Source organism: Dipodomys merriami, unplaced genomic scaffold (genome assembly GCF_024711535.1).
Source record: "Dipodomys merriami isolate MVZ:Mamm:240054 unplaced genomic scaffold, mDipMer1.0.p SCAF_26, whole genome shotgun sequence".
In the NCBI taxonomy this organism is placed as follows: Eukaryota; Metazoa; Chordata; class Mammalia; order Rodentia; family Heteromyidae; genus Dipodomys; species Dipodomys merriami.
In genome coordinates, this window is record NW_027204048.1 from 3023589 (window position 1) to 3037885 (window position 14297).

The 14297-nt window shown below is 37.6% G+C and overlaps 1 protein-coding gene across 1 annotated transcript in view; it reads left to right on the forward strand.

Moving 5' to 3' along the window:
- The window catches only part of Gkap1 (G kinase anchoring protein 1), a 55122-nt gene that overhangs the window by 5882 nt on the left and 34943 nt on the right, over positions 1-14297 (forward strand). The window contains exons 2-4 of the mRNA XM_070035512.1: positions 3496-3746; positions 4722-4865; positions 12266-12343. Of these exons, the coding sequence (XP_069891613.1) occupies positions 3496-3746; positions 4722-4865; positions 12266-12343 (473 nt within the window). The remainder of the gene's footprint in view (positions 1-3495; positions 3747-4721; positions 4866-12265; positions 12344-14297) is intronic.

Below are 14297 nucleotides of genomic sequence, written 5' to 3' on the forward strand. Positions count from 1 at the left end.
CTGAAACTTTTTTCTTTTATGTCAAATATTAAAGGATTTGTTTCTAGATGGGTTGGATGTTGGTTTGGGTTTCAAAACATTTTTTGCAATGGAATCAAATATACTTAATTACATTCCAAATTCATTGTGCCAGATCCTGTACCTCTGAGGATGTTTTAGACATTTATGAACATTTAATGCATGCAAGACACATTTCAATCAAATAACAGAATACTCACAGATGGTTATTTTGGTGTGCTTATGCTGTACCACTTACTGTACTTAGCATTTTACATATATTGTTTTATTCAGATTTCACAACTCAGTGGACCTATTTTACAGGGGAAATAGTAGTTCATGATAAGTAATAAATTGGGTTTAATTAAAATTGGAAGGAGAGCTGTAAGTGTCTATATAGAACTGGATGGAAGCCAGGTACTGGTGGCTCACACCTGTAATCCTAGCTACTTGGGAGACTGATCTGAGGATCACAGTTCAAAGCCAATGTGGGCAGGAAAGTCAACGAATCTCCAACTAATTACCAGAAAACCTAAGGAGGCTTTGTGGCTCAAAGTGGTAGAGTTATATATAGCAAGTGGCGTTGTGGCTTAAAGTGATAGAGTGATAGCCTTGAATAAAAGAGTTTAGGGAGGGCTGGGAAGGTGGCTCAGTGGTAGAGCGCTTGCCTTGCATGCCTGAGGCCCTGGGTTCGATTCCCCAGCACCACATAAGCAAAAAGAAAAAAGCCGGAAGTGGCGCTGTGGCTCAAGTAGAGCGCTAGCCTTGAGCTGAAGAGCTGAGGGACAGCACCCAGGCCCAGAGTTCAGGCCCCATGACTGGACCCCCCCCCAAAAAAAAAAAAAAGTGCCCAGGCTCTATGTTCAAACCCCATGATCCCCCCTCCCAAAAAAAAGAACTGATGGAAAGAAATAAATATTGCATTTTAAAAATAGTATACAGAGAAGATAAAACAATGTACAGTATTAGGACAGACACTAAATGTCGATATAAAACTTCAAAGTCCTTTTCAGTATTTCTAAGAAAAAAGTTATGCTCGATTCATTGTATATAAATTTTAAGTATCAAGTTTGTCTATGAAATAACAGTTCCTGATGTAGACTAGATGATTTCTTCATATTGACTGTGTCTTAAAATTTTGTTTGTATGAGTAGGTAATAAAAACAAACCATTTTGTTGTCTTAAGTATTCAGTAATTTTTAACTGTTGAAATTCTTTTTAAAAATCTAAAAGCTTAGCCAAGCACTGGTGGTTCACACCTTTAATCTTAGTACTCAGAAGGCCAAGATCTGAGGATTATAGTTCAACACAGCCCAGTTTGTCAATCTCTTATTTCCAATTAACCACCAAAAAAGTGGTGGTATGGCACTCAAGTGGTAGAACCAACCTTAACCCAGAAAGCTTAGGGACAGCATTCAGGCCCCTAAGTCCAAACCTAGTACTGGTGTGCGCACGCACACACACACACACACACACACTCTCTCTCTCTCTCTCTCTCTCTCTCTCTCTCTCATTATCAAAAATGTAAAACAAAATTTCTTGTAATAAGATGAAAGGATTTCAAATTCAGTTGGATTTTCTGACTTCAAGCATTTCAAAATAATGATTAAGCCCTAGTAGAAAGTATATTTGTTGTTTTTAGAGTTATTTTGCAGCTAGATTTTATGCTACCACAAGGGCACGATGCTGACAAATATGGTGGAAATACTAATAGAATGTTAAGGTCATGGCTTAGAACTTTGTTAACCAGGAGATTTTGGGCTCCCCTACTTCTGACATTCTGTTCTTTCTACTGTGTGCCTTGCTCTTTTGGGCACCAGGAATATTAATTTTCTCAACAGTTCCTCTGGCCTGTGGCCCTGTGGTGATGGCACCGGTGTATTCCTGGAGGTGGAACACTTGCCTGGTCACAGCTGCAGAGCAGCATGTGCAGGAGCTACTTGTAGACAAGTACTAGGGGAAGTTCCTTGCATCAGGTGACTAGACTAGAGGCAGTGACTTATTCAGGGTTTTCCTGGTTTCTGAAGGCCGGAAAGAAACTTTGAGGTCATATCGTCAAGGAATCTCTACCTTATGCAACTGAAAGAAAATGTTTGTTGCCTTTGGAGAGATGTTTTAGAGTAGACATTTAACACATTCATGACAACCTAAATACAAAATCTGAAATTTGGCAAATCAGTCTCCTATGATGGAAAAGAATATGTCACAATAAAGCCAAATTATACTTCAGTAACAACCTGACAAATCCCACAACCATTTCTTTCTTGCTCAAGCTACATCAGTTAGTAAAGGGTTTTGTTCATTGTAGTTTCAGAATTCTCTCAGATAGGCCTAATAGAAACCCCCATCTCAACATATTCTTTCATAATCACAAAAGCAAAAAAAGACAAACATAGCAAACCACTGACTGTGAAAGCTTTTTAAAGCTGTATATCACTGGGTAAAGTAAGTCATGTGGTCATTTCTGCTTTCAACTGAGAGTGATACTTCAGGGAAGGATAAAGAGTATTTCCAAACAGCAATGGTGCTACCACTTGCAGTTTATAATCCCAACAGTTAAAATTAAATCTAGTGGTAGTTGAACAGCTGTGTAAGATTAGCAAAAGAGTAAGTTATACAAAAGTCAGGATAATATTACCTCCAGTAATATGCTTGGAATGGTACTAGGCACATGGACTAGTGAACTGAATGTAGGAAGTGATTTTGAAGAATTTTTGTTACAGAAATTTAAACTCTGTTTAAATTGTTAATTCACAGTCTGTCAAATTTTGAATATAAGAATGCTTATCTCTACTTACAAATTTTTTCTTGGAAGTTAAGGGGTAAACATATTGTTGAACTAAGGATCTTTTTGTATGCAATGGAAAATGCATTTCTCCATATTGATTTAGGGTGTTTCCTGTAAGTATGTATAATACAGAAGTAGTTAAAGAAGAGGAAATTCATACAGAAAAACATATTGATAAGTATTGCAATAATTAACTGGGAAAATCAATATCACTTTTATTTTGAATAATTTTATAATGTTAAGTTATAAAGTATGTTACTGCCAATGGAATTTTGAGTATGCATGCATCCAAATACTACTGTATCTGATGTCAGGAGAAATAGGCTTTATAAACAGGGTGTAGTGGTACATATCTGTAATCTCAAGTACTTGGGAGGTGGACACAGGAGGATTGTAGTCCAAGGCATGAAACCCTATCTAAACCAGACTGGTAGAGGAAAGAGCAGGTGAAATGGGGAGAATGATGGAAGAAGGGATCAAGATACCCTATACATATAAATGTTAAATTATAACCCCCTTGTACAATCATTCAAAGATAAGAAATATAAATATTAAAAAGCAAAGGACTGGTGGCTTAGTGAAGTGGTAAGCATGCGGCCCTAAGTTGAACCTCTTGTACCACCAAAAAAGTGGTTTTTATATATGGTAGTTCTTAAAGATATTTCTACTAAGCATGTCTATTCATATGTCTCCTTATCTTCCTCCTACAGAACTTAATAGAAGTATTTTAAAAGAATACTCTACCATGGCCTCAGCAGTCATTAGCTCTGTTCTCACCACTGCTTCTCGTTTTGCCCTGTTACAAGTAGACAGTGGCAGTGGTTCTGATTCTGAGCCTGGAAAAGGCAAAGGTCGTAATACTGGAAAGTCTCAAACTCTGGGAAACAAATCAACTACAAATGAGAAAAAGAGAGAGAAAAGAAGAAAAAAGAAGGAACAGCAACAGAGTGAAGCAAATGAGGTAGCAATTATAATTATGTTGTCTGCTTTCCTGTAAACATCATAGCAAGAACTATCTTGTTCACCCACATATTCATTGTACCTGGTCCATAGGTACTCAGTAAGTATTACTTGAATGAAGGGATAAAAATGTATGGTACTTAAAAGTCAAATGTAGTAGACTTATTTTTGAAAATGTCTTATTTTGTTTACTATAGAGGCTTGTGTCTTCATTCTAAAAAGTTTAAAATAGGCTGGTAATGGTGATAACACACCATGTAATCCCAGCAGTCAGAAACTAAGGTAGGAGGATTGTGAGTTTCAGGGTAGCCTGGGCTGCATAGAATACTGCTATTCCTCTAAAACCAAAAGAATAAAATGGAAAAGGAAAAAGAGAAGAGAGAAGAAAAGGGAGAAGGGGAAGGTAAATGGATGGGAGGAAGGAAGAAGAGGGAAAAGGACAGAAAGTGACAGCAAAGGAGAGTAGGAAAGGAGAAAGAAAAGAAGAGTTAAAAAAAAAAAAAAAGCTTGGGGGCTGGGAAGGTGGCTCAGCGGTAGAGCACTTGCCTTGCATGCATGAGGCCCTGGGTTCAATTCCTCAGCACCACATAAGCAAAAAGAAAAAAGCTGGAAGTGGCGCTGTGGCTCAAGTGGTAGATTGCTAGCCTTGAGCTGAAGAGCTAAGGAACAGCACCCAAGCCCAGAGTTCAGGCCCCACAACCGGACCTCCCCCCCCCCCCCAAAAAAAAAAAACAAGCTTGGCACAATGATAAAATACTTATAGTTCTAGTTATTTAGGAGACCAAAGTGGGACAGGTACATTTGAGCCCAAATGTTCAAGGCCAGCCTCAGAAATATTGTAAGATTCTGTTCTCAAAATTAATAAAAAACAAAAACTTCAAACCTATTTTAGATACATAAGTCAGCAAAATATTTTAAAAATACTAATTTATCAAATCATTAGATTTATTAACTGAATTTTTAATATGTTTTATAGCTCAGGAATCTAGCTTTTAAGAAAATTCCCCAAAAATCCTCTCATGCCATTTGTAATGCTCAACATGAGCTCTCATCGTCAAACCCAGGACAGAAGGAGTCACGAGAAGAAAACTGGCAAGAGTGGAGACAAAGAGATGAACAGGTACAGCTAAGTAAAGTTGCTCTCCTTTGTTGCTCAGTGAGTTGATGGATTTTTCAGATGGTAGAGCATTCAAATCCATGTCACCACTATTCTGAGGAGCAATTTGTAAGGAGTATTTTGTAAATGCTCCTCAGTTTGTATTGAATAATTCAATTTTTTAATATAGAAAATCACCTTGTACATTGATTATTTACATTGGTTTTGGCAATTTAGAGAAGTTGTAAGTTGCGTGCGTGCGTGCGTGCGTGCGTGCGTGTGTGCGCGTGTGTGTGTGTGTGTGTGTGTGTGTGTGTGTGTGTGTGTGTGTGTGTTGAGAATTGATTCTAGGATGTCCAGTATGCTAAGTACACACTCTTGAGCTACAACCCTATTTTCCTATATTTCATTTTGTTAATTCCTCTGCCTTTGTATAAATGGAATGATATTATAGTGGAGGACTGTGGTTAAATACTCCAAAATGTCTTAAAACATATTTGTAGGGTTAGAGGCCTGGTATTAAAAATATCTAGTGATAATTTTGCTTCAAAAGACAAGAATTTGGGCTGGAGATAAAATCTCAGTGGTTAGAGCACCTGCCAGGTTGTACAAAGCCTGGGTTTCTATTCCTAGCATTATAATAGGGGGAAAAGGCTTTGAAGAGATACTTGCTTTTTTCTTTTCTTCCCCTCTCTCTTGCCTCCCTTTTCCTCTCTCTTTCCTCTGCTCCTTTCTCCCCCCCCCCCCCCCCCCGCCTTCTTTTCCTTCTTCCTCTGGCTTTATTTTTTGGTGCCAGTACTGAGGCCTAAACTTTAGCCTGAAGTTCTTGATTAGCCTTTTCTCTCATGGCTGGTATTAGTCAAGAAATACTCATTTTTCATTTAGCTGGGAACTGGGGCTCATACCTGTAAACCTAGCTACTCAGGAAGCTGAGATCTGAGAATCACTGTTTGAAGCCAGCCCAGCAGAAAAGTCCCTGAGAAACTCTTATCTCCAATTAACCATTCAACCCAGAAGTGGCACTGGGGCTCAAGTGGTAGAACACTAGCCTTGAGCACAAAGAGGCTCAAGGACAGTGCCCAGACCCTGAGTTCTAAGCCCTACAACCAACAACAACAACCAAAAATGACTCATTTTTCATTTCATAAATTTGTGTCTGTAATGCATCATTGTGGGAGAATAGTCATATCTTTGCATAGATATATGTATATTAGAAGTCTGTTTTACATTTGAATGGGATGGGTTTCATGTGGTATATGATACATATTGATATGTAGCTGGGCTCCAGTGGCTCCTGGCCTCACAGGAGGCTGAGACGTAGAGGATAAAAATTTGAGTCAGCTTGGGCAGAAAAATTCTCAAGACCTCATCTCCAATTAACCAGCAAAAAGCAGGGCTGTAAGTGTAGCTCAAGGAATAGAGCATCAGTTGAATAAGCAACTGGAACAAGTGTGAGGCCCTGAGTTCAAACTCCAGTACTATCCTCCCCCAAAATGTGAATTATATCTCAGTAAAACTTTTTGTTGTTTGTTTGTTTTTGGGTCCGGTCGTGGGGTCTGAACTCTGGGCCTGGGCACTGTCCCTCAGCTCTTTAGCTCAAGGCTAAGCGCTCTACCACTTGAGTCACAGCGCCACTTCCGGCTTTTTTTCTTTTTGCTTATGTGGTGCTGAGGAATCGAACCCAGGGCCTCAGACATGCAAGGCAAGCGCTCTACCACTGAGCCACCTTCCCAGCCCCTCAGTAAAACTTTTAAGATGATACATAAGCCATTGTTTTTATTATATTCCTAATTTTTACTAATTTAATATTAAATCAAAATTAAGAGACATTGTTCATCAGTAACTGTTGACTAAATATCTATATGTTTCACCTTTTTTATTCATAATACATTAATATTTATTCCAGTGAACTTTTTGTTTTGCTGGTACTAGGGTTTCAACTCTGATTTTGTCCCACTCTTAAGTGAAGTGTCTGCTAGCATGCACACAATAGCAATTTCTTTTTCACATGGTATTCTCCAGTGATAGAAGTCTTAATAGCTTGTTCTAGTTTTGTAAACATGATACTTAATGTTAACTTCACAACTGGTATAATAAAGTCCTTTAGCAAAAATAGTTTGACATGTACCTCTTTTCCCTATTAAGGAATGCAGCTTCAAATGAACACTATTTTGGGCCATTTTGTAGAGGGTGGTATTGGTGTTGGAGTTCAGAACCCTGTGCTTGCTACATACATGCTCTACCACTTGAGGCATGCTAAAAGCCCCTTTTGCTTTTTAGGTTATTTTTCAGATAGGGTCTTGGTTGTTGGGGGGTTTTTTTGTGTTTTTTTTTTTTTTTTTTTTGCCTGGGCCAGCCTTAAACTTTGGTTCTTCCTTATCTTCTGTCTCCTTATCTCTTAGGACAAAAGTATACACAATCTGCTTGTTTTATTCAGATGAAGGTATATCTCTTTTTGCCTGGGCTAGCCCCAAACAGCAGTTCTCTGGTTGCTGCTTCCTGAGTAGCTGAGACTACAGGTGTCAGCCAGTGTTTTCAATTCTTTAACAACAAAATTCATTGCTTTTGTGTTAGAAAGCATTACCCCATACTTGTCTTAAAAAGACTACTATAGGTTACTGGCGTTATTACAAGATGGAACAAAAGTAATTATGTCTTCAGGCCACTAGTATGACCAGGTTTTGTAGCAGATGGCTAGGAGCAAATGGATGTATGATTTGATAAATGAACATCTCAAATATTCATTATCTTAATTTTCTATTTATAATATTTCTTTTCACCTGTTTATGTGATATCACTTCATAGCAGACAAATTTATATTCTAAATTCACTGTGTTAATTCCTATTTTAAATTTATTTATTTATTTTTATTTTTTTTGGGGGGGTGTCCAGTCATGGGGCCTGAGCTCTGGGCCTGAGCGCTGTCCCTCAGCTCAAGGCTAGCCATCTACCACTTGAGCCACAGCGCCACTTCCGGCTTTTTTCTTTTTGCTTATGTGGTGCTGGGGAATCAAACCCAGGGCCTCATGCATGCAAGGCAAGTGCTCTACCACTGAGCCACCTTCCCAGCCCTAAATTTATTTTTATAAGTTGGATTATTTATGGCTTTTTCATTACCATTTTTAACCCTTCAACAACTCATTGGACAATTTTTATTACTTAGAGATATAATAACACATATAACAAAAATTTAGGCAAGTAAAATCAACACTAAAAAGACTTAAAAAGGGCTGGTAGTGTCACTTAAGTGGTAGAGTACCTGCCTAGTAAGCACAAGACTCAGTACCACCCCCAAAATAAAACTTAAATAACTTAGCTGAGATGAACAAAATGTGTTTTCTTTTTTAGTGTGAACACCCAATGTATACGGTTTTTGTAGACAGCTTCTAAAATCATAATGTTATAATAAGAGTTCTTGGGAAATAATTCTGCTTTCCAAATTAGGAAAAGATGATTTACACTTTGAAAAATCACTGGAGGACCACACATATTACTTCTATTATGGTTAATCAGCTGGGTGCGTATATTAGATGTCTTCAATGCCATACACACACACACATAATTTTAAAATGGCATAATTGTACATATTAAGGCACTATAGTGCAACATTTCAGTGATTGTGTATAATGTGCACTATTATATTACTGGCATATCACAGGAAACATCATTTCTTTGTGTTGAGAACATTCAAAACTGTGTTGTTTTCTGTTTGATATTTTAGATTTAGATAGATAAAATTGTTAGGGTATTATTAAAACATACAATTAGTTGTTGTTGGTTTTTTTTTTGTCAGTTGTGGGGCTTGAACTCAGGGCCTGGATGCCATCTTTGAGCCACTTTGTGCTCAAGGCTAGCACTCTACCCACTTGAGCCACAGCAACACTTCCAGTTTTTGATTGGTTAATTGGAGATAAGTCTCACGAGGATTTTTCTGCCCAGGCTTTCAACTGTGATCTTCAGACTCAGCCTTCTAAGTAGCTAGGATTACAGGCGTGAGCCACCAACATACAGCTACAATTAGTATTTTTATATCTGGTTCCAAAATATTTACCATCCTAGAGAGCTCTCATTAGTTCTTTATACTCTGATCACAAACCCTTTGGGTTTGCTGTAGGTTTGCATACAGGAGTGGGGTATATCTGGCCCAGAGGCCCTATAAAGGCTGAAAAATGATTTGGTACATAAAGTGACAGACATATAGGCTCCTTGTCCATTGCCTGAGGTATATCTGCCTATATTAATAATTTTGTATGGCCTATAATGAGTTCATAGATGTCTAGATGGCCCTCAACAGAAAAGGGTTCCCTACTCCAATAAAAGTGTTTCATTACTAGATGGGCAATGGGAGTCAATGAAGGGAGTTAAGTAAAGAGGCACATGTCAGTATGTTCTTCAATTTAGAGTTGTGTCCAACTCTAGGATAATGTAAGTGTTAACTCTAGAATAATGTAAGTGTTCAGAGTATGTTCAGTGCAGTCTAGGGTAAGCTATTACATTTAGTAGGTCAATAGATTAGGTATATTAAGTGTATCATGATGTTTTTCAACTTAAGATGGGTTTAATGTTGATTTAATGCAATGGTTAAGTCAAGGAGTACTATATAAGATTTGTTCTGAAAATCATGATTTTATTCATATTTTATTGCTTAAGGCTTATTAGAGTCCTAGTCTATCTAGTTCCTTATATATACCTACTGATTAGACTAACAAGTATGTTTAAAGCAATTATGATAGAGAAGAGAATTTGTAGTCATGTTTCTTGTTATATGCCATGGTTCTTCTGTTATGGTTCTTCTTGTTTTTCTTTGAGTCTTTGATTTTTTAGTATTTCATATTTAATGAGTATTCCAAAACCTGCTAAGTCCTTATGAGATAGCTTTTGTTACATTCTTCAATGTGTAAATATATATTTGCCAGTACCAAGGTTTGAACTCAGGGCCTTTTACTTGCATAGCTACTTGAGCCATGCTGCCAGCTTGGCTTTATGGTTATTTTGTTTTTGTTTTTTGTCAGTTGTGGGGCTTGAACTCTGGGTCTGGGTGCTATCCCTCAGCTCTTCAGCTCAAAGCGAGGGCTCTACCACTTGAGCCACAGCGCCACTTCTGGTTTTCTTTTGCTGGTTATTTTGAAGTTGTAGTCTTGGAGACTTACATGCTTGAGCTGGTCTTTCAAATCTCAGCCTCCTCATGCTAGGATTATAGGCGTAAACCACTGGTACTTAGCTTTCACTGCTGTTTTTTGGTCTTGGTGACTTACCTAGACACATTGGTTTTGGATTACATTCTTGGTTTTGGATTACATTCTTGTGTATATCTTAAAACTTCCTTATATTAGTATTCCTCTTAATCTGTTCTCTTGTTCACTAGCGTAGTGGAATATCAGAATATATGATATACATGAAATAATAAATCTTAATAAGTAATTAATCCCTAATTTTGTATGTGCATGTGTCTTGGAGCTTGAACTCAGAATCTGAGTGCTGCCCCTGTGCTCTTTTGCTCAAGGTTAGTACTCTTACCACTTGCCATAGCTCCACTTCCGTAGTGTTATGGACTTCCTATCCTGGCTGGTTCCAAACTGCAATCCCCAGATCTCAGCTTCCTGAGTATTTAGGATTTAGACCCGTGTGTGTGTGTGTGTGTGTGTGTGTGTGTGTGTGTGTGTGTGTGTGTGTGTGTGTGTGTGTGTGTGTGTGTGTGTGTGTGTGTGTGTGTGTGTGTGTGTGTGTGTGTGTGTGTGTGTGTGTGTGTGTGTGTGTGTGTGTGTGTGTGTGTGTGTGTGTGTGTGTGTATTCTAGCTTTTGTGCTCAAGGCTAGTTCTCTACCACTTGAAGCACAATTCCACTTTTCAGTTTATGGTGAAAAAATGGAGATGAGTGTCTTAAAGATTTTCTTGTCTGGGCTGGCTTCAAACCCCAAGTCCTCAGATCTCAGCCCTGTGAGTAGCTAGGATAACAGGCGTGAGCTACCCGTGCCCAGCCTAAATCCCTAAATTTCAAGGAGTGTAACTTCATTTTACCCTACCTAAACCATCTTAATTTCTACTATTCTGTGATATACGAAAAAGGGAGTTATTTTTCCCCTAAACTTATACGTGTATATGTATGTGCTTTTGCACACATGTGCATGTCAGTACTGAGGCTTGAATTCAGGGCTTCATGTTTTTTCACTCAAGGCTGGTACTCTACCATTTGAGCCAACCTCTACTTCCAGCTTCTTATTGGTTCATTGGAGATAAGACTCTCGTGGACTTTTCTGCCTGAGCTGGCTTTGGACTGCAGTCGAGATCTCAGCCTTCTGAGTAGCTAGGATTATACATGTAAGCCACCAGTACCCAGAATTGACTAGTTTTAGAAACTTTAAATTTAAATTGTATTTACTTACTTGTAAAGTAGTTTGTGTTAATAATGAAAAAATAAATTTGGCTGGGCATGGTGGTGCACCCGTAGTATCCCATTTTCTTGAGAGGCAAAGACAGAACGATTGTGACTTCAAGGCTTTCATAGACACAGTCAACAAAAACCTGTCTCCCTGCTCCCCCCAAAAATGCACAAGTGAAAGAGATGGAGGAATGGCTCAAATGGTAGAACACTTTACTAGTATATCCATTTCCCAGTATCACAAATAAATTTAATGGACTGTGATATAGCTCAGTGATAAAATTCTTGCCTATCAGCCCAGCACTGGTGGCTCACACCTGTAATCCTAGCTACTCGAGAAGCTGAAATCTGAGGATCACTGTTCAAAGCCAGCCTGGACAGGAAATTCTGTGAGACTCTTATCTCCAATAAACCACTAAAAAACTGGAGATGGCGCTGTGGCTCAAGCGGTAGAGCTCTTGCCTTGAGTTGAAGAGTGCAAGGACAGTGCCCAAGCCCAGAGTTCAAGCCCTATGACCGACAAAAAAAAAAAAAAAAAAACATCTTGCTTATCATGTGTAAAGCCATAGGTTCCATTACTTTTACTGTATAAACTGCTACAGTTAGAATCAAACATAATATAAACTTAAAACTACTGTTACAATCAAACATGAATACAAACTCATAAACTACTGGTTGTAGTTGGTTGAACCTGTCATCCTTGCTACTGAGAATCCTAACATATATGAATCATGCCCCTGTTTCTAAAACAACCATCAGAAAGTAGGGCTGGAGGTATGACTCAGTGGAAAGAGGCCTACCTAGCCTAAGGAGTTCAAACCTAGCACTGCCAAACAACAAAAACAAAAATTTCAAAAGTGTAAGCTTGTGCTTTGGAATATTCTAAAAAATACAGGATTCCCTAATATCACATGGTTAAATAACTTTGAAGAACTGAAATATTTTTTTAACATATTTGTTTTATTTTTCCAGTACATATTATCACATCATGGTTATTTTGCTACTGTGGTGTAATATTGCCTGTATTGTGAAACCTTTTTTTTTAGCTGACATCTGAAATGTTTGAAGCAGATCTTGAGAAGGCATTGTTGCTAAGTAAATTAGAATATGAAGAGCACAAAAAGGTATTTGTGTGTTTATTGACTTCGATATTTTTAAAGTTCTTAGGTAGTCCAAGGTTAGAACTAATCTTCCTAAGTTTCACATAAACCTTTTCCTTTGGGACTCCAGTGGTAGAGTGCTTACCTGGAATGTGTCAGGTTCTTGCTGATTTGCAGCACTGAAAAAATGGGTTTATTGTAAAAATTCATTATTGTAACAAAATATTGTCGGGAACTTTTCATAATAGAATTCCTTGTTTGAGAGAAGAGAAAAGTAGGCTGAGTTTTTAATCTGATGATTCAGAATGTTTAGAATTTCTCCACCCAATCTGATTGAAAGAGGAGTAAAATTCAGTGATTTGTGTAAATTTTAAGTAAATTTTAAATTTAAATTTATTAAAATTTTTAGAAAATAAGTAGATATAAGGATGCTGGGGGTATAGTCAGTGGTAGGATATATGTTTAGCATATATGTGGCTCTGGATTGGATTCAAGCTCTTAAGTGAGTACTGGAGTACACTGCCATCAAATAAGAGACTCTTTGCCAGTGATATACTACAGTAAAGCAAATAAAAGGCTATTTCTTATACTTTGGCCTTGCAAACTCAGCATTTATTACTGAGCTGTGATAGCAGCCTGTGTATTGAAATGCATTTTACAACTTAGAAATATAAAAGTAAAAAGTAATGTTGATATTGTTTATATATTTAAATTGCTTGAACATTGATTATATTCATACTATTAGATATTGTAGTCCTTGACATTTATTGGTTTGGGGTTTTGTTTTTTTTTTTTGTCGATTGTGGGGTTTGATCTCTGGGACTGGGTGCTGTCCCTCAGCTCTTCAAGGCTAGCACTCTACCATACCACTTGAGCCACAGTGCCATATACAGTTTTCTGAGTGGTTTATTGATGATAAGAGGCTCACAGACTTTCCTGCCCAGGCTGGCTTTGAACTGTGATCCTTAGATCTCAGCCTCCTGAGTAGCTAGGATTACAGGTGTGAGCTACGGGCATCTAGCCTTGTTTGTGTTTTTTTGCTTACCAAATTTATTCAACTTGTTATGACTCAGTGGTTAGACATAGATGGTCCCTTTTGTGTTTAAGGCTATTTTGGCCCTGTCATTAATGTCTTTTTTTTTTTTGGCCAGTCCTGGGGCTTGAACTCAGGGCCTAGGCACTGTTCCTGAGCTTCTTTTGCTCAAAGCTCACATTCTATCATTTGAGCCACAGCACCACTTCCAGCTTTTTTTTCTGTTTATGTGGTACTTAGGAATTGAACCTAGGGTTTCATGCATGCTAGGCAAGCACTCTACTATCCACATTCCCAGCCCCTGTACATTAATGTCTTTAAGAAGAAAGGAAAATGAAAATTCACAGATGATTTTTCTACTTCTCAATGGAAAAGTTTAAAGGTTGTCAGTGAAGTGCATATGTATAGTATATATGTTTCCTGTTATTCCTGGAATCAAGACTAATGATAATCTTTATTATTATGTGTCCAATTCGATAAAAAGTAAGCAGTTACAAAAATGGATACACCTTACTTTATGAGTACATTGTTTAAATACACTTTCAGGTTATACTTGAAAGGTCCTCCTGTGTTTCTCAATAAGATTTTTTAGTCTAATAGAATATCAGATATCATGCTATAATAATTTGTTGTTAGATATATGTTAAGATTCCAAAACTAAAAGGGTTAGCTATATTCTTAGAGGGAGAATAAAATGAATGGTGTCGGTAAAATATCATGCAGACAATTTTCTTGTTACAGTCAATAGGGCCAATACCTAAAAAGCACTATTGGTTTTATTAGACAAAAAAAGATTATTAAGAAAAGGAGGAACTCCTTTTGTATACATTAGCCAGTTTTATGTGATTACGTTATCATTAGTCTATAGCTTCTAAGTCAATAGTCTAATAACAAAATTATTTTAGCTAAGGATTTTCTCATACCATAAGTTGGGGATGCTGTTTT